The 21225-nt window shown below is 38.7% G+C and overlaps 1 protein-coding gene across 4 annotated transcripts in view; it reads left to right on the top strand.

Annotated features, from left to right (window-relative positions):
* The window catches only part of SEC24A (SEC24 family member A), an 80455-nt gene that overhangs the window by 501 nt on the left and 58729 nt on the right, over nucleotides 1-21225 (top strand). Inside the window, exons 2-4 of one of the 4 annotated variants that reach the window (XM_010844500.1) lie at nucleotides 4308-4351; nucleotides 4979-5046; nucleotides 5759-6864. In XM_010844500.1, coding sequence (XP_010842802.1) covers nucleotides 6768-6864 — 97 coding nt within the window. In that variant the 5' untranslated portion in view covers nucleotides 4308-4351; nucleotides 4979-5046; nucleotides 5759-6767. The other 3 variants (XM_010844501.1, XM_010844503.1, XM_010844502.1) reach the window with 3 other exon arrangements.

Below are 21225 nucleotides of genomic sequence, written 5' to 3'. Positions count from 1 at the left end.
TATTACTGGCTCTGCTGGATCTCCCCCTCTTTCATCCCAGCCTCAGGAAAATGACTTACTCCATTGGTACTCACTTCTCACTTGTCATTCCTTCTGCCAGAACTGCTTCCGCAGGTATCTCCCTCCACCCGGCTAACTCCTACACACTCTTCAGGTCTCAGCACCAATAGCTCTCTCATCAGACTCCCTCTCAGATTCAGTTAAGCCCTTTATTTCAGGTTTCCACAGCAACTGTACAATTTATCTTATGATTGATTGAAGTTATCTTATAATTTTACAATTAAAATGTACGATTATTTATCTATAGCCTCCCCAACAGGCATTCTATCAGCTTCCTTAGGTCAAGAACCCTATCTGCCTTTTCTCCTGTTGAACATATTTTCAGTGCTTGGCATACTATAGGTGCTGAATACATTCGAGCAAGTGATTCATTCATAATATAAAGGACTCTTAGGTACATTTTTGTCCTCAGAGGGTTAAAGAATTTCCCTGGAGTCCATTGGTCTAAGTTGGAGGAGCCTGCTGTTCTAGTCTGGGTTTCCCTTTATTCTCCTTTCCACTGATCTAGTCTTCAGTTTGGTTTAATAAATACTTTTTTAAAAAAATTGGAGGATAATTGCTTTACAGTGTTGTGTTGGTTTCTGCCAAACAACAATGCTAATCAGCCATAATTATACATATGTCGTCTCCCTCTTGAGACTTTCTCCTCCGACAGTAAATACTTTTAAGTGGCTTGAGGCACTTCACTGGGCTTCTCAAGATTACGCCACACCTCTTTTCCAGAATTTGAAAAGATATTCCTGATATCCTTGGCATTTGAGTTAGCCTTTAGATAGAAATCTAAATTATGATTCCTGCTGACTTCAGCAATAGATTGTAAATCAATTAGGAATAGGGGAATGACAATAAGCAAGACAGTCTCTTTCTTCCAGGACCTTTTGATTTGGCTGGGAGATGTGTTAATTCACAACTGACTATAAAAGAAGGTAGGAGAGAAAGGATAACAAACTACACACTTCTGGTAGGGGTGAGGGAGTGGAGAGGCAGGAGATATCAGTGTTTGAGGAGAGCCCTACAGGATATGTAAGATGTTTAACCTTGAGCTTTTTGATGACTATTATCATGATAAAAGTAATACACAGTCATGGTTAAAAAGTTTGGAAAGTCAAGAAAAATGGAAACAAAAATCACCCTCTGTCACACCTCACAGATACAGTTTTATAAGATTATAATCATACTATGAACAGTTTTGTAAAACATTTAAAATTAAAAACATTTCAATGTAATCAAGTATTCTTCTAAATCATTAATTTTAATGACTGTATTTTAATAGAGTACAGCTACAGATTATGGTTCTAACATTATTAACCACTTGAAGTTTCAGTTACTACATATGTAAAATGGGGATTAATATCCAGCAGGGATAATATCATAATGTGAGAATAACATTCAGAAAGGAACAGAGATAGGAAAAGCTCTAGGCAAGTATTATGCTTTGACTAAATAGCTTTCCACTGGACTACCAGGGATGTAGACTCCCAAACTATAGAGCCTTATGGAGGTTCTGAGCAAAACAGGAACAGGGTCAGAATCATATTTTTGAAAGTTTGCTCTGGCAGCCATGTGTGGGTTGTATTGGAGCAGGTAAGGACTGAAAACTGAGATTAGTTTAGATTAGATTAGAGGAGATGAGACAGCTGCAGTCACAGAGTTGAGAGGTAATATGGGGCAGTGCTGGGTCACTGGGAACAAAGAAATAGAGAGTCAGCTCTGAGAAATTGTAGAAGTCAGAACCTATACGCGATGGGTTACATGTTGGTAGCAAAAGTAAAGGAAATATCAAAGTTCCAAGTTTTAACCTGGCTTAGTGAGTCTGCTTCTATCTCCCCTACAACCACCTTACTGCAGGTCACTATCATCTGTGGCTGGGTTACTGCAGCAACTCTTCTTTCCCCATTGATTGGTTATCTTCACAGCAGTTGGATTGATTTTTTGATGCATTCATTTTAAAGCATGAATTTAATTACTCTAGTTTACCATTCTTCAGTTGCTTCCCAAAGTCTATAAAGTCTTTACAATGCCTTATAAGGCTCTTGCTGCTCTGCCTCCTATATTTCTCCAATCTCCTCTTGTGCCACTCTGTCTTGCTCACCACAGCAAGCTCATTCCTGTCTCTGAGCTCTTGTAGGTGCTGTTCCCTTTGCCCAGAGTCCTACTTCTCCCCATATTCTCCCTTTGTATAGCTAACTTCCTTGTCCTTTAGATCACAGCTTAAATGTCGCCTCATGTCCTAACCTTTCTATCCACATCAAGTCCCTGCTTCCTAGTCTCTATCTTACTACTAGGACCTCAACAGCACTTATTAAGTTCAAAATTTAAAAAGATATATTTATTTACATTTTTATTGCATTTCCTCCACTGAAAACTCCACAGAAGGAAGAGACCCTGTCTGTCCTGTTCTGTTTTTTTCTTGGTGCCTGTCATATGGAAGGCATTTAAAAAGTATTTGTTGAATGAATGAAGAAACCAATTAATGAAGGAGCTGGTGAGGTCATCCAGTAGAGAATATGGTGAAAATATAGTTTAGAAGGGAATTTATATTTCATATTTCTGATAACATGGTGCCAGAGTATGTGTGGATAGGCAGGGACAGAGAGATATATAAGGAAAGAGTTGGCGTTTGATATTGTACCAGCTACCCAGAGGAGATAAGGTCTGACCAGACGCTGACAGTATTTCAGCTACACTACAGGTCAGTATCAGATGGGACACAATGTGGCATAATAGTTAAGAATAAAAGAATTAGAGAACATGATACTTCAGAAATAAGTGCTAGTGGTGTGATTTAGTCTCCAAGTGCAATAGGAACTTAGAGTAGTGAACAAATGAGAGTCAAAATATTCCAAATAGAAGATTGGAAGAGATGACACTTTAAATTTATCCATTCAAAAATGTTTATTGAACACCTGTTAAGTGTGAGGCCCCATGTGTTGAGAATACAGAGTTGAACAGGACACAGGCCCTGGTTTCTCTTATGGTCTAACCAAGCAGACAGACATGAAATCAATACGATTACCTTAAAACTGTCATGAGGTATATAGAATTTTATTCCATCGAAGAAAGATAAGCATAAACACAAATATATAACAATGTTGGTAAGTGCTGTGAAGAAAAAAAAAAAAAGGAGGGTTGGAGGGATAAAAAGTCAGCAAGGAGAGTATGCTGTTGTACAGGGTGTTCAGAAAAGGCCTCACCATAAAGTATCATTTGACTAAAGAAAGGGTGAGTGATTGAGCTGGAGGAGTGTCTTGCGGAAGAACATCCCAGGTAATGGAAATAAGAATTAAGGCAGACTTGTGCTTGTATGCCTAGAGAGATTCCTTATTCCTAAATAAGGAATCAAAGTCAATGAAATATTCTTTGTACAGTGTTGTCTCTTTAGGTCTAAAAAAAAAAACTAATAGTGTGTCTGGAGTAGTGAGTGAGAGGGAGTGTAGAAGATGATGAGAAAGATAACAAGGCTGGCTGAGCGATCTGAAGCCTTAAAGGCTACGAGTCGGACTTTGGATTTTACTCAGAATGAGAAGAGAAAACTCATGCAGAGAAACTTTAACTTGATGGAGCAGGCAAAGGGATAAATTACAAGTTTAGAGGTATAGGAAAATAAAAATGGTATCAGTACTTCGGAGCTCAGTTCAACATGAAGGATGGGTGGGAGAGACTGAAAGCAGAAAGACCATCCCAATAGTTCAAGTGTGAGATGATGAAAACTAACTAGATTGGGCAGTGAGAACTACATAAAACTGAAGTTTTCAAAGAAAGCAATTTACTGTCTTGGTGTGGAATAACTGAACTTGTACCTTCAGAATCACTGACTTCAGATACAAACAGATGTCCTGTGAGAGGCAAATGAAGCCAAAGGAACTATTTCTAAAGTGGAACCATAAGACAGTTTCAAAAGAAACCTGCTATTTGTAATTGAAACTAGTTCTTTGTTTGAAACAGAACAAATTTTAAAAAATAACTAGAAGACCTAAAATAATTTCCATTATCCTGAAAAATAAGCAGAATTGATCCTGCTTATCAGCTGACAGTTCAGTAGTTATGAGCAGGCAGGCAAAGTGGACTTAGGCTGGCATGAGCCTAAGTCTACTTCTGCACATCAGCAAATTTTATTAGGAATGCATCTCCCTTTTTTGGGTCTAAATAAGGAATCAAAGTCAATGAAATATTCTTAGTATAATGCTGTCTGTTTACTGAAACACTTTTGTGTCACTTATTTTATTGTTTATAATTTTCTTGAACAGGGTTGAAGGCTCTGAAAATAATGTACAGAAAATGTGATACATAGGTATGTGGAGAGGCATATGTGGTAGAAGGGTCCTGTTGTTCTGGAAATCAAGGATTACAAAGTAGAATATATTATTGACATTAGTTTATAAAAGTGTATGGTAATATAGAGTAGATACAATAACTGATCAAAGAAATATCAATACCTTTAACAACTGGTAATAGTACTAATAATTTTTCCATAAAGTTTATGTGGCCACACTTTAAGAAGCCAGAGGATTTGGCACTTTGGCACTGTGTGGAAAATATTTAAATATGAAAAGCACTTACCTGTTTAAATATGTTTTCTCACCTCAGTTACTTAAACTTACTTTCCTACTGTTCCTCAGGGTGTGCAGATGACAAACAATGCCTTTTCCGTCAATATTTTAAAGCTGATTACATTGAAAATGTAAAAAACACTTGAAAGATGTAACCATAGTTTTGTTTTTTGTTTTTGTTTTTGGACAGGGGGTGATAATAGCAACAGGGATACATAGGGGTGGGACACATTTCAGAAAAAGCATTGTTTACTTATTAGCAAATTATTTATGTTTATTTAATCTGATTGAACCAGAGGTTATTTGCTTTTTAAAAATGGCTAATTCTTCTTCATCAGTTGTTGCTTTTTTTTTTTTTTGCTGAACAGAGATATTGCTTAAACAGAACGAAGTCCAAAGAAAACTTGATTTAACCAAATCAAACTCCGATGCCAAGGTTAGTAAACCAAGATCATTAAAATGTTGCATAAAAAAAAAGTTAAACTAATGCAAGTTTGAGTCCAGGCTTAAGGATTTGCTCTTTTGAAGATAACACTGATTTTCTGTCTAAGCTCAGGGAGGTTCAGTTTCTGAGGTCTATTTTCTCAGAAAATAGACTGGTGTTTATGTATCTTAAAACCATTGAGAGGCTTGTGATTGTGTATCTTTTCCAGTGGTCTTGGGACCTATGCTTTGGGATTTTTGTTATGGGGCCCTAAGCTAAAAACATTTTGACCAAAAGTATCATCTTCATCCTAAAGACTTTGTATTTGTATCTTGTACAAAGGAATTGAATTTTTCAATTTCATGCACAGCAGACACATTTTTACATATCTGAGGCAAATGTTAAAAAAAAGATAAAAGTTAAAAGGTAGTTATTTGAATTCTGTTTTCGGGCCTCTCACAGCAGTTTAGTTCTTACTCTTTTTGTATGTAATATAACATTCCATAGTAGGCATTTGATATTAAATGAGTTAAGATGTATTTCATCTTTCACAGATTTTGAAACCCTTGGCATGACATTTTCGTCAACAATACAAATCTATAAAGAAGGGTTTTATCATCAGCTCAGAACAGGAAAAACCGAAGTATAAGGAAGGTGGCTAATATGATCACTGATGTCATTAACTATGTTGTCTAATCATTCTAATCATTCTACCTCCCTTTAGTCTCAAAAGTAAAAAAAAAGTCTACTTGCAAGAAAAAAGAAGTCACCTTGCCTAGAAAGGAAGTCTGAATGTTGTACCTTACTGTAAACTCTTGGAAGAGGAAATAAAATTGCCATTTAAATATGTTAATGGACTTTGGCAGGACTTGCTGTATGAATCAGCGAGTTTCAAAATTAAAATTACTTTTGAATCTTCAGGTCAAAAAGCAAAGGCCTCCAATTCGATTACTTTGAACACTTATACCTAATTAACCTTTTTTAAAAAATCCCTTACAATTTAGACCTGGAATATGATGAAATGTGAAATGAAATATCGTGATGAACATTAATCGGTTCAGCTACCCGAGGTTTAGTCTCAACAGAGGACAATGAAGTCTGTCCTCTCAGGTAATCTTCACAAAAACTGGAGAACTGTCAGTCCCACCCCTCCAAAGCTGCACTGAAACCCTGACTGTCCTCAGATCCCGGCCTTGCCGCGTTCACGACGGCGGGGATTTCCGTATCGGTGACACACGTCACTTCCGGCCGACGGTGAGAGTCAGTGACGTGGCAGGAGAGGCCGAGCACGGTCCTTCGGGCCGGGACACCCGGAGCTGTCAGGTGGCTTCAGGGCAGCCCCGCGGGGGAGAAGAGCTCACCGACTGCAGCTGCCGCGGCGAGGCCGGAGCCGGAAGTGCCACGTGTCCCGATTGCGCCTGCGCGCCCAGCGGCTGACAGGCAGTTCCGGCCGGGGCCTCCCTCGGTCTCTCTCCGCTTGGCTGCTGCTTTCCAACCCGGCGTTCTCGGCCCCACCGGCCTGACACCCAAGCCTCGCCACCCAGGCCAAGCTCTGACCGCCTGCGGACCGGGGAGAATGCGGCGCCATGCGTAGGGCTCCTTGCGCTGTTCTCTCTCTATCCCGCCTCCAGTCCTAAGTCGTTAGCCCCCTCCCTGGCTTCCAGCCGTCGTTTTTCAACTCTCGGCTTGGGGCTGTCGCAGACCCCGACCAGACCCCTATAAACGTCGTCGTCATGTCCCAGCACGGGATACCCGCCTCTGGCGGCTCCTCCACCGGCCTCCAGGCCCAGAACGGGGCCGCCTCGGCCTCGGGGTCTCCCTACACGAATGGTAAGTGCCTCTGGGTGTTGAGAGTTGGGGAAGGCGAAGTTTGGGCCCCGGCCCGAGTTAACCTTTGGTGGTTGCCTGCGTCTGAGGGGACAGTAGGCGAGAGTGACTTCCCTGCCAGGGTCATAGCGCCTGGAGCTGGGAGGCTGAGCCACAGGGACCGCGACTGGTCTTAGTGTTTCATGTTTGTTTATTCTTTCGTGCAGCACACAGTTGCTGAGCACTTGCTGTATATAACGCCCTGGGTATACATGGGTAAAGAACACAGATTCCGTCTGTATCTCAGAACTCGCATGCAAGGCTCATGGGATCTGTTTATGTGCCCCTTTTCTCCGCTCCCCTTCACCTGCGTCTTCTGGAGAGCAAGGTTTCGGGTCTGATTCATTTCGGTCCCCTCGGGCCTGCATTAGGGTGAGGGTCGTACTCAGTGTGAATCTGCGGAGATGAATGGAGGATTATGCTTTTCCTCTTTAGAGCCTGCTCCTCTCTCCCTGAACCTTCCCCGAATTGTACCTAGGCCACCTGTTCAGTTTTTCAGCTTTAGAACGGGAGGATCTCTTGTTTGATTTCCAGAGGTAGTTACATCACTGGAAAGTGGTTGGACGCAAAGTCTCTGAACCTCTGACCAGAGTGTACATGTGGCACTATACTTTGTCATTCGGTGCGAAGATGTCTTCTAATTTTATACTCTTTGTAGGATTCTTTAAATTGTCCTATGTTGTGATTTGCTAAGTTCTTTAAGAACTTGTAATAAAGACAGATGTTCTCCCAACAGTTTTCCAGGTTACCAGTTTACTTATAAATCTTTAGTTCTTGGAAACAAAACTAGTAGAATATTAAAATGCTTCAGTTTCCCATTGAAATCTAAGATTGCTGTGAAGTTCGAGAAAATAGCCACTGACTAAAATAGCTAATTTATATTGTTTTTAGAGACTACTGTTTTCTTTACAAAGAAGGCTCCAAAAGACTTTTAAAAATGTCTATGAGTAGGCAGGTATGTAGGCAGTAGCAAGAATAAGTGAGAGTAAGCACTGAAATGGTATTAAATTGAATCGTTTTTCCTCAAACTTATGGTAACAGATTATGTAAACTATTTTTTTATTCTAGGCTATTTAGTTACATTTTCACTGAGGATGAAATTATTTTAAGACGTTAAGGCCAAAACTTAAGCAAGATGCCATATGACTGTGTTTTCTCCTTCTTTAAGTTGCACTTTTACACGAGCTTTAAGTGGTAAATCCTGCAAATATGCTTGCAAACTTATATGTAAGTATAGTTTTGATAATTTTGAAATGGTAAAGCACTGTAGCCATTGTGTATACTGTACGGAGATATTGTCACTATGTTGATTTGATCCAGTTCAACGGACATTTGTTGCATGCTCCAGTTCTGTCCTTAGGATTATAAAAGAAAATAAAAAAGGAGTCCATGTACATAGCTTGCTCAGAGCCAATTCGGGAGTCAGATAGGGAAGGAAGTCATAGGATTGCAAATATGTACCCCCACTTTCTAGAAAATAAACTTCAAGTGTACAGCATTATAATTCAACATCAGTATATGCCACACAGTGATCACCACCACAGGTCCAGTTACCATCCATCACTATACAGTTGACCCCTTCACCCATTTCCCCAACCCCCTCCCCTTCTGGTAACCACTAGTCTGATCTCTGTATTGGTGAGTTTTTGTTTTATTTTGTCTGTTCACTTAGTTTTTTTAGCTTCTAAATATGAGTGAAATTATATAGTATTTATCTTTCTTTGCCTATTTCACTTAGCATAGTACCTTCAAGTTCCATCCATGTTCTTGCAAATGGCAGGATTTCATTCTATTTATGGCTGAATTATATTAATATTCCATTGTGTGTGTGTCTGTCTATCACATCTTTATCCATTCATCCATTGATGGACAATTAGGTTATTTCCATACTTGGCTGCTGTAAATAATGCTGTAGTCAGCACAGGGGTACATAGATCTTTCTGAATTAGTGCTTTTGTATTCTTTGATAAATGCGTAAAAGTAGAATAGCTGGGTCATATGGTATACACCCTTGTTAAGATATAACTTTGACATTCTTTTTATAAACCCAATTTCTAAAGTTTTTTTATAAAAGTATTCTCAGTAAAATGGCTAATATCCTGCATTGGGTTCTGTTATTGTTCACATTGTTCACTCCACTAATAATAAAGAGAGTAGGGATGTGGTGGAGAATTGGAGGGAAGGATATTTCTCTAAAAGGTGAAAAAAAAGTTCAGTGCTAGATCTAATTTTTTTTGGTTAACTCTTTCTAGGCACTTATTGCTGCTTAAATACTATTGAATTCTCATGCTTTAGGTTTAATGTAGCATGCTTAAATTATGCATTACAGTTTAGTTGGATCTTCCATTTTTTTTAAGATTGTAATTTAAAAGTTGATTGAATAGTCAACTCTTTTGTTTTTCTGTAACTTACTTTCGTATTGTATAGTGTTGCTGTATCACAGAATACCTCACACATCTGGACATTGCTTTCTGTGGTTGATTGTTACATTGCACTACAACCCAAAAGGTGACTAGATGGTTTTTCTCAGTCTCTGTGTAGATTTGGGTGCACTCATTTCCTTTGCAGAAGTTGATAGTGAAACTGCAAGACTACGTAATCTGGCAGATTTTCACCTGATTACCATATAATAAAGACCAAAAGCAAATCAAGACTCCCGCTTGTAATTAGCTCCTTTGTTGACTATTTGAGTCAATTTGTCAAGGCAGTTAGAAACTGTAGTTTTATTAACATTTTTTGTAATATTTATGTAATACTCAACTTTTCCCCTTATAGGTTAAGAATGAGAAGAATATTCTACATTTTCTGTTCCACTGAGATTCATTCCCCTGTTACATTATAATTTTATAAAATAATATGTTTTCCTTCTAGACTGTAAGTCCTATAAGGGCAAGAATATCTGTTTTTGCACATCATCTTCTCTCCAGCAGACTCATGTGGTGTCTAGCACATTTAAGAAATTACCAGTTTTATTGAATGATTTTAGAATTGGGTATTTGCAGTTTAGTTCACTAAACATGTTATTGACTTGTTCATTCTAAGATTTGAGCTCATTTTCAACTGTTTTCTTTCTGGTGAAATTTTCTGTGGATTTTTATATATGTTGTTGTTCAGTCACCAAGTTGTGTCTGATATTGTCAGCTGAAACATAGTAGAATGTGATGTATTGGGTTAGTCATCAGTTTAAATGCTAGACTTGTGCTCGTATCTCTATTTTAGGCATGGCAGAAATGTAAATCTCTTTTAGTTTTTATGAGGTAAACCATAATTATGATTGTGTATTTTTAATATAGGCAGTCTTTAAAAAATTTTTTTATTATTTATTTTTAGCTGCGCTGGGTCTTCCTTGATTTGTGTGGGCTTTTCCTCTGTTTGCGGCTACTCCCTTGTGGTGCACAGATTTCTCATTGCAATGGCTTCTCTTGTTGTGGAGCACAGGCTCTAGGGTGTGTGGGCTCAGCAGTTGTGGTGCAGGGGCTTAGTTGCTCCAAGGCATGTGGGGTCTTGCCAGATCAGGGATTGAACCTTTGTCCCTTGCACTGGCAGACAGATTCTTATCCACTGTGCAACCAGGGAAGGAAGTCCCATATGAAGTCTTTAGTGCTGAGACTAAAATTGGCATGTGATCTCTAACACTGATTGTTGTGGCTGAGTTCCTTTTAATGTTTTCAGTGGGCACAGTAACTTTGGAGTCCTACAAGACTGCACGTGTGCAGGCTTAGTCACTCAGTCATGTCCAACCCTTTGTGACTCCATGGACTATAGCCTGCCAGGCTCCTCTGGCCATGGGATTCTCCAGGCAAGAATACTGGAGTGGGTAGCCATTTCCTTCTCCAGGGGATCTTCCTGACCCAGGGATTCAACCCGTATCTCCTGCACTGCAGGCAAAGTCTTTACTGTCTGAGCTACCAGGGAAGCCCATAAGGCTTTGCCCACCTCTAATAGAACTTACTACGGGCTTCCTTGGTGGCTCAGACGGTAAAGCATCTGCCTGCAATGTGGGAGACCCGGGTTCCATCCCTGGGTCAGGAAGATCCCCTGGAGAAGGAAATGGCAATCCACTCCAGCACTTACTGGAACTTACTACACTTAATAGAACTTACTACATTGAGCTTCTGTTTGGACTTTGCTGATAGACTGGGAGTTCCTAAAGACATAGAATAGTAACAATAAGAATTAGCAGTTATCGTGTACTTACTCTATTCCTAGTCATTGTGGTAGGTTGCATTATAAGCATCATTTCATTTAATCCTCATAACAGCCCTGTGATATGAGAACTGTTAGGTTTACTGACCAGGAAATGAAGATGAGTGGTCAAGCAACTCATTCAAGGTTATACAGCTGATATATTGTGGAACCTAGATTTAAACTTGAAAGTCTTATTTATTCAGCTTGCCTGGTGGTTATGCCTGGATCAAGGAACAGAACCTTTTCTTTAGTTTCTTTATGAGGTGGATATATATAGTTAGAGTAAATACTTGCTGATATTTTTTGAAATTGCCACCCAGCATAGTTTCCTTTGGATTATAATTCATACATGACCAGACCCTCAACTTTTGTTAGTATTGAGTCCATTTCTTTGCTATTTCAGCATCACATCTCATGAATATCTTGTACATCTTGAAATTGCCAGTACCCCCACTTTGATTGTTAGCATTTGCTCTTGCCCCTTTTGTTGCTTTCTTTAAAGCCATTACATTTAGTCACTGATCCACAAGTTGTCCTCATGCAGTAGCATCCATTTGTTGTACTTATAGTGTCAATTGGTCAACTGTAAGTGATCAGAGTGTATTTTGATGTACAGGGAGAGGTGCCAAATCATTTTTTTTTTTCTCTCTCTATACTGGACTTGTCCTCCAAATCTTTTGTATTTGAAAGCACATACACAGAAGGAACTTTTCAAAAGTTAAGTAAAACATTGCTGTCTAAAGCACAATGTTTTGAATATTTGGTTACTTTTCTGTAACTTTTACTTACTTTCATGTAGGACACCATAACTAATGGAACCATAATCAAGAGAGCCTTGAATTAATTTGAACTGGTTTAGTCAACTGAATTCATGAATGGTAGGTAGAAAGTGTAAACTGTCCCTGGCAAGTAGTAGCTCATTGTATATTGCTGGGGCTTCCTGGTGGTTCACTGGTAAAGAACCTACCTGCCAATGAAGGAGACGCAGGTTCAATTCTTGGGTTGGAAGATCCTCTGGAGGAGGAAATGGCAACCTAGTCCAGTATTCTTGCCTGGAAAATCCCATGGACAGAGGATACTGGCAGGCTTCAGTCCATAAAGTCACAAAGAGTCAGACATGACTGAGCAACTGAGCACATGCATATATTTACTGAATGGATTGGTGAATGAGTTGTTTAAGAATATAAGATCTCAAGTCTTTGGTTTACTTGGAATGTTAGGGGAAACCATTCTGGGAGTATCATTTTTATGTATCAGTGGATTCTAAAGTTCATAAAGTTTATTCTGAAGTAATATGAATAAATTCATTAAGTAATTCTGTGAGAATCACCAGTACCTGAACAGTAGTAAAATTTAGACCATAAATTTTACTAGTTTAGGTTCTGAGATTCCATCAAGTATGAAATAGGAATTTATAAACGTAGAACCTAGGTTCTCTTTGTTTCTGAAGCTTCTGGTTGGGTGATTGAGAAGCAGTCACCTGCATTTATTTTAATCTCTCATTTGTTTCTTTAATATAATTTCTAATTTGGCTTCTACTTTATACATCCACCAAAACTGCCCTTAATAAGGCCACAAATAATTTTTTGGTTGCTGCTGCTGCTGCTAATTCGCTTCAGTCGTGTCCGACTCTGTGCGACCCCATAGACAGCAGCCCACCAGGCTCCCCGTCCCTGGGACTCTCCAGGCAAGAACACTGGAGTGGGTTGCCATTTCTCTCTCCAATGCATGAAAGTGAAAGTGAAGTCGCTCAGTCGTATCCGACTCCTAGCAACCCCATGGAGTGCAGCCCACCAGGCTCCTCCATCCATGGGACTTTCCAGGGAAGAGTACTGGAGTGGGGTGCCATTGCCTTCTCTGATTTATTGGTTATTAAGTTACAAAAAATATTTTTCGTTCCTCTGTTCTAATTGCTCTCTTTTTCCTAAAATGTTGGTGATCTTTGGAGCTTTCTAACCTAGTTCCCTTCTTTTTCTTCCTTTCTAAACAAAACAAAACAAAACAATATGCACTTCCTTGGTGGCCCAGTGGCCAAGAAACCACCTGCCAGTCAAGGAACACAGGCTCGATCCCTGGTCTGGGGAAGAGTCCACATGCCTCGGAGCAGCTGAGCCTGTGTGCCACAACTACTGTGCCCGTGCTCTCGAGCCTGCAAGTTGCATCAAGAGAAGCCACTGCAGCAAGAAGCCCAAGCATCGCAACGAGAGGAAACTTGTGTGTAGCAGTGAAGACCCAGCGCAGTAAAAATAAATACATAATAAATAGCATTTTAAAAATTAACAGTAAACATGTATTATTTCACATGGTTTTTGAGGCTGGCTCTTTTTTTACTCTGTACTTACTCCCTGCATGATATTATTAATTCTTGTGATATCAAATACTGTATGCCAGTGATTTCCAAAGTTATATCATAAGCTGAAACCTCTCTCTTTCGCTGAAAATAGATGTTTTCTAGTTCCACTTGAATTTCTTGGTGACACTTAAAGTATATTTAAAATAATTCTTCATTCTCTGTTTTGTTATTCCTTGCCTTCCCCAGTTCTTTTCTCCCCCTCTGTCCTAATGTATGGCACTGTCATCTGCCGAGTTGCACAGGTCAGTCCTGGGAGTCATTTTTGGTTCTTTCCCTTCTTCAATTCCACATCAGTTCCACAGATTTATTATGTCTCCGTATTCAATTCCATGAATCCTATCAGTTCAGTTTCCTTTATCAGTTTTTTTAAGTTATGTGTCGGTGCTAAATATTTCTTTGCAACCTCAATGTTAAATTATTTTTTATAAAATGTATATACGGATACAAAACTAGGTATAAACTCCATATGTTTTAGCTATTGTACCATTGTAAGACCAAAACGAATTAAGAACATTATAACAAAAGCAGTATAATTCAAACTTAATACATAATGCAATGGATTGTTTGGCTAAAGCCAAAATTGATTAGTCTTCATATTTTTAATATGTTAGAACATCATTTGGGTGACTATTATTGTTTTTCTCTTTTTTTTTTAAGATGAAACTAGTTTCAGGTTGTTGGGAGAAGAAAAATTTTTCCTCTGCCTTCTTAGTTTTAGTGCCTGGGAGCCTGTGAGTTAAACTGGCAAAAGACAGGATAGCAAGAGAAAAGCCAAAATTTACTCATGCATTATGAAGGTTCATAAAAATATGCCTCCAGAATTTGGGACTTACATACCATCTTAATAGGGGAAGAGGAGAGAGAAAAGAGCAGTTATGGAAAATGATTTTTAGGAAAAATAAATATGAGTCCTTAGTAGAATAAATGGGAGACTTGATCATTTTGTGACAATGTATGTTTAGGTATGGGACAACTTAATTCTTTTGAGTTATTTTTGGAGGCTGTGCTTTTAGGTGGATAAGTGCTTTTAGGCAGATTCTCAGAACTCATGCCTGTACTCAAAATAATTTTTATGTCACAGTGGTATATTCTGGACCCCTTTAAAATCGCTGATCCATTATTTTGATAGATTATATAATTTATTAATGACTTCAAAATAATATAATTAAAACTGGTAAAAACTTCATTACATATCTACTACTGTAATTCTAATAAACTATTGCAAGTTGATACATATGTAAAAAGACAATTTTTACATTATAAGTCACTATAAGTGGATCTGTGATAATGACTACTACAAAGCAGGTTCTTTTTTTTTTTTTAATATTCTTGTGTTTTTTGTTTTCCGTTTTTTATATACAATTTATTAATTTATTATTTTAGGCTGTGCTGGGTCTTTGTTGCTGCACGTGGGCTTTTCTTTAATTGGAACAAGCGGATTACCCTCTGGTTGCAGGCTTCTCATTGTGGTGGCTTATCTTGTTGTGGAGCGTGGGCTCTAGGGCAAGTGGGCTTCATAGTTGTGGCTCCTGGGCTCTAGAGCACAGGCTCAGTAGTTGTGTTGTATGGGCTTAGTTACTCCCAGGCATGTGGTATCAGACCTGTGTCACCTGCATTGGAAGGTGGATTCTTTACTACTGAGTCACCAGGGAAGCCCAAAGCAGATTCTTTTGTGTTTGTCTTTCTACCTTATAGTCTTATGACTGCATATTCTTCTCATTTTCTTCATTGATATACTGTAAGACTTTTGCTTATTTTGTGCATTTTGATGATACTTGGCTTTCACTGACTGTACTTGGCTTAAAGACCTCTAGCATAATGGCCTGTGATGAAACAATAAATAAAAATATTAGAGTGAGCCATGAAATCTTGTGGCAGTACTAGGCTGTGAGATGTTGGTTTCTATCCAGATGACCCAAATTTGCTTATAATTTTACTTTTTACAAATGTTTTCATTGATTCAAAGATCTCTGTATTCCCACTACTACTGTTAAGTCAATTATTTCTTACCTGGATTATTGCTGTAGACTCCAGTATCTTCCAATCTCTACTGCAATCCCCAAGAGGTTTTTTTTAATGTCCTAACCTCTTGCCTCACTTCAGACGCTTGACACAATCACTTGCCTCTGCTGTGCCACACTGATTTTTCAGAATGCCGTTTCATGACCACGGGCTGTTGCACATGTTGCTCCTTTCTTTGCAGGCGCCCTTGGCAGTCCTTTTTCTGGGGCCAACTCCTGTTGCCTCTGAAGATTTTACTCTCTGTTGTCCTCACCTGGTTGTCTTCCTGTTTGGACCATAGCTTCTTGAGGACAGGGACGGAGTGGACCTTACTCACCTTGTGTGCTCAGAAGATTCTTCATAAAATCTGTCTTTTCAATTAGGCAATGAATGGTATGTTCCTAACCATCTGGAATAAAATATAGTGTTGACAATAAAATTATTCAATAGGGTAATATCTAAGAAAGAAATGGAAAAATTTATTCCAGTCAACCTGCGGATTATAACCTGGGAGATAGTCTTTTAAAAAGCTCTGAGGAATATTCCCCGGTCAGAAGTCAAAGTACAGTCATATACCTTTTTGAGACAAAGGATTGTACTTCAAATGACGTATTGACAATTTACACAATCCAGATCTGCATGTACAGAGCTAGTAGTGAATCATCATGACCCTTTACAAGATTAATAAGGGAGGTTATCTCCTAAGTATGTGTGATTAATGCAGATACACATTACACGCTTAAGGGAGGAGTCCCAAGCAGACAGAGAAAAAATTTATACTTAAAATTTTCTTGTTTTGCCATAAAATAGGAATTTTACTTCATTAATTTCCCTTCTTTAATGATTCATCTTTTGATAGAAAGCGTTAGGTTATCAAATATTTGGTCCCTCGATGCCACAGTGATGGCTTACCTGCCCTGTGTTTATCATTTTCCTTGATGTTGGGGTCTTAATAGCCGGTTCTTTCTTTCCTTTTAGGCAGTTACGCTAGTAAGATATCTGGCAAGGACTGATGGTTAATTTCAAGGACTAATGGTTAATTTCAAGTTGTCTAGTAGGATATATGCCAGTTTTATCTTGTCACATACACTGTGCATATTCATTAATTCATAGAGAACTGTAGATGTGATCAGTAGTTTAAAAGTTTAAGCCAGAGCCTCCTAAACCAATCCATTTTCCTGTTATGTCCCCTAAATTGGGAAGAGGATTATTCAGAGTAGAAGTCTGATTCTTCATGTATCTTAAGATGAGTTGGGCTTCCCTGGTAGCTCAGCTGGTAAAGAATCCACCTGCAATGCAGGAGACCCTGGTTCAATTCCTGGGTTGGGAAGATCCGCTGGAGAAGGGATAGGCTATCCACTCCAGTATTCTTGGACTTCGCTTGTGACTCAGCTGGTGAAGAATCCGCTTGCAGTGCGGGAGACCTGAGTTCGATCCTTGGGTTGGGAAGATCCCCTGGAGAAGGGAACAGCTACCCACTCCAGTATTCTGGCCTGGAGAATTCCATGGACTGTATAGTCCATGGGGTTGCAAAGAGTCGGACCCAACTTTCAAGATGAGTTATATCAGAAGACTATTGAATACAATACACAATATTCAGTATGTATTACAGCACAATTTCCCCCTTGGGAAGCAATTAGAATCTCAAAGGTCATATTACAATTCCGTAGCACCACTTTTTCTCGTCAGGTAGACTTCTGAATTGAGCAAGCTACTGGCTTTAATAACTATCATTCAAAGCCTACTCAGTAAATTTTGTTAAAGCCTCTATGTAAGTAATGATATCTTATATTCCAAGTGGGAAATCGCAAATTCTGTAGCTAAATGGTCATACCATTGGAAAACATTGAACCCAGCATGCTGAAATTGAAGGCAGATTGGCAGGGCCTTGTTCCAAGGCTGCCTGTAGGTGACCTTGAGCCCACAGGAAACCAGTTGTGCATCTTCCTAACCAGCCCAGGGAGAACCAAGACCATAAACTTGTTCCATAAATCCACTGGGATCAGGAGCTACCCAATACTTAACATCTAGTAAAAAGGAGATGATATATATTTTGTGACCAGTTTCAGAGCAAGTGTCATAAATTGGCCAGGTAACAGGGTCCCATTTAGTAATATTGATGGTAGCTTGCATGGTACTCAAGTTTCTTCTAAAATAAAATTTCTAAGGGCCATCTGATTAGAGCTTTGAAAAGGAGAAATTCACAAAGGTAACCCAGGAGTACTGGACATTGGTAATTGGCCACACCCCAAAATACTGACTTTTGAAACTTGGCATATGATTAAGCCCAAGAAAGAAATACCTGATTTATAAGCAGAAGTGTGAGCAGTTTTCAAAGTAATTAGTGTACAAGTCTGGTCCAGCATTTTGGGTCAGCTGTCTACTTCAGATGTTTTCTTCTCATCCTGGTCTGGTAGGGCTGGCCTCAGTTAGTCAGAGCTGGGTGTCAGAAATAGGAGCTGAAGTCTGTTTAGGAGAGATAGCCTGATATGGCCCCTCCCAATGTGGCTGTAAAGAGTCTTTTCCAATATACATAATATCCTGTATATATATATATGTATATATATATATATATGTGTGTGTGTGTGTGTTAGTTGCTTAGTTGTGTCCGACTCTTTGCAACCCCATAGACTGTAGCTCACCAGGCCCCTCCGTCCATGGGATTCTTCAGGCAAGAACACTGGAGTGGGTTGCCATTTCCTTCTCCAAAAGGAACTATAGAAAGAAAGAAAGTGAAGTCGCTCAGTCGTGTCCGACTCTTTGCGATCCCATGGACTATAGCCTACCAGGCTCCTCCATCCATGGAATTTTCCAGGCAAGAGTACTGGAGTGGATTGCCATTGCCTTCTCCAATATATATATATATATACACACACACATAATAATCTGATGTCTTTTCCAATATACATAATATCCTGGTTGCAGGTTATGGGGATTTGATCTTCATCCAAAGATAATTTACTATGATAAACTCCAGAAACAAACTTAGAATGTCCTCTTAATAATTCAGTTAAGTTGTAATTAAATTCTATAATAATATAACAACAAAGTTATTTTGGAAGTGAGTCTTTAGGCAGTAAATATAGAAAAACCTTAAAGACAACACTAAAACGTAATATGCATTGAAATATATTTTTTTCTAGTGCTCTCTTCAGCAGCACATATACTGAAATATATTTTTTTCTCTCTAAAATTACCCTCGTTTCCATCAAATATGGCCAGATTAAAGCTAATTTGTTTGCAAAACAAATCTGGTTTCAATAAACTTGGCCTGATTATTTACATAAGTATAACTGATCATATAGGCTCTTTTCAGCTGTGCTGGAACTTTCATAAGGAATTTCAAATTGAACTCTTAAAGGTCTTTCAAGGCCAAGAAAGTCAGATCAAGGGTGTGCTGTAAGATTCAGTCTGTGATACCCAAGATTTGGGTGGGTTCTTCCCTTCTCAAGATTTCCAGAATATCTTGAGATTCCTGCACCTGCCAGGAGGTAATCTTCATTATTCACCTGATAAGGCTGCTGAGAACCTAAGAGTTTCCAGTTTTGGGGGGAATCAAGTAGAGAGAAAAGGTAAATGTTTCACTTGTACTTACAAAAGTGTAATTTATCAAATTGCTGTAAGTCATAATTAGCTTGAGGGGAAGGGTTTCCTTGTATTTAGAAAGCACAAGATTAAAAATCAGTAATAATTTTGGTAAAAAAAATCCCCCCAATTATATTCATCATGCACTTAGTACTATGTGACTAATCCTTGATCTTAAACTTCTGTTAACAGGTTTCCCATTATAACTATTTAATTTCTTACCAGTTCAGCAGTATTACCTGAAAGTTGTCAGAAACCTGTACTTGTCAGAAAGTCCTTTCTGTGAGTGTTCTTGAAGATGAAGCTTCTTTTTTTTTTTTTCAGCAGCAGCAGAATAAAACAATAACTGTCTGTGGATGACAGAAGATTTTAAAAGGCATGGTTAAAGATCTGATTACAGTGTAATTGGCAGGTGAATTTGGTTATTACTGTGACATACAATATGTTAAGATAATAACTAGAGTTATGGCTGATAACATTTTATTTACTAGGACATACCAGATTTTTAGGTATTCCATATTATTTCTAGAATATCTATATTAATAGAATTTACGCATACAATATAAACTTAAACAGGTTTATCATTCATTGACAATGCTTCCCAAGTAATTTAACATATCAAATAAGCCTAATTAATTTTATATCTTTCTTTAATAACAAAATAATTTTCTTAAGGTGTTTTAGGGCCCTTTTGCTGTGCCATGCTCTGCTCAGTCGCTTTAGTTGTGTCTGACTCTTTGTGACCCCATGGATTGTAGCCTGCCAGGCTCCTCTGTCCATGGGATTTTTCAGGCAAAAATACTGGAGTGGGTTGCCATATCCATCTCCAAGGGATCTTCCTTGCCCAGAGATCAGACCTGCATCTCCTGTGTCTCCTGCATTGCAGGCAGATTCTGTACTGCTGAGCCACTGGGGAACCCCAAGGGCCCTCTTGGAAAACCTCAAAGTTAGCTGGAGGTCAAATGAACTTTATATAAATTTGATCTTTGAGAATTTTGTCAGAAATATCAATAAGTTTTTAAAAACAGTGTCATAGGTCACTGTGAAATAATACTTATTCACTTAACCAGGTGACTTTAGATTTCCAAGGCAAATGTAGAAAGTTGTAACAGATTACTTAAAAGATAAAGAAACTTTACAATCTGGTATTAAAAGCAGGTCAGTAGTCTAAGAAACTTTGTCCTCATAACAGAGAAAGAAATAAAACTAAGTAAGGCTTTGTATCCTCTTACATTAATATTAAAATTTATCTACTCAAATTTATTCCAATCATAGTTCTGATTACACATAAATTCCTTTCTCCCTTTTCTTCTTCTTCTTTTTTTTTTTTTGTTTTTTTTTGTTTTTAGCCTTGCCTTGCAGCATAAGGGATCTTAGCTCCCTGATCAGGAACTGAACCCATGCCCGCTGCAGTGGAATCGCGCAGTCTTAACAATTGGGCCACCAGTGAAGTCCCCATAGAATTCTGTCTTAAAGACTTTTTTTCTTCTAAATCTCTACAACTTTCTATATTCATATTAATTTGACTCTTATTTTCTTTCCCATGTAGAAATAACCAGCTTCTGTGCAAAATTACTGTCTTTTTTCCTTAACAAAATACATCTCTACTCCTTATATCTTCAAATTTTTTAGTAGTTTTAATTACATAGTTTAATTAGGATTCTTAACCTTTAAAAACTTCAGTTTCTAGTGAAAAGCAAGAAGTAAGCAATTATGAACTGTCTTCTACATTAGCATTCTGTAGATTGGCAAACTTATACTATTTATAGTTGCTAAAAAAGCACATGCTCTTTTATAGGAAAAAAATTCTTTTAGTGTGTTCAGTTCAGTTCAGTTCAGTCGGTCAGTCGTGTCTGACTCTTTGCGACCCCATGAATCGCAGCACACCAGGCCTCCCTGTCCATCACCAACTCCCGGAGTTCACTCAGACTCACGTCCATTAAGTCAGTGATGCCATCCAGCCATCTCATCCTCTGTCATCCCCTTCTCCTCCTGCCCCCAATCCCTCCCAGCATCAGAGTCTTTTCCAGTGAGTCAACTCTTCGCATGAGGTGGCCAAAGTACTGGAGTTTCAGCTTTAGCATCATTCCTTCCAAAGAAATCCCAGGGCTGATCTCCTTCAGAATGGACTGGTTGGATCTCCTTGCAGTCCAAGGGACTCTCAAGAGTCTTCTCCAACACCACACTTCAAAAGCATC

This window comes from Bison bison, unplaced genomic scaffold, assembly GCF_000754665.1.
Source record: "Bison bison bison isolate TAMUID 2011002044 unplaced genomic scaffold, Bison_UMD1.0 scf7180017864203, whole genome shotgun sequence".
Classification (NCBI taxonomy): Eukaryota; Metazoa; Chordata; class Mammalia; order Artiodactyla; family Bovidae; genus Bison; species Bison bison.
Note: the sequence above shows the minus strand (reverse complement) of the source record. Positions and strands in the feature narration are given on the sequence as shown.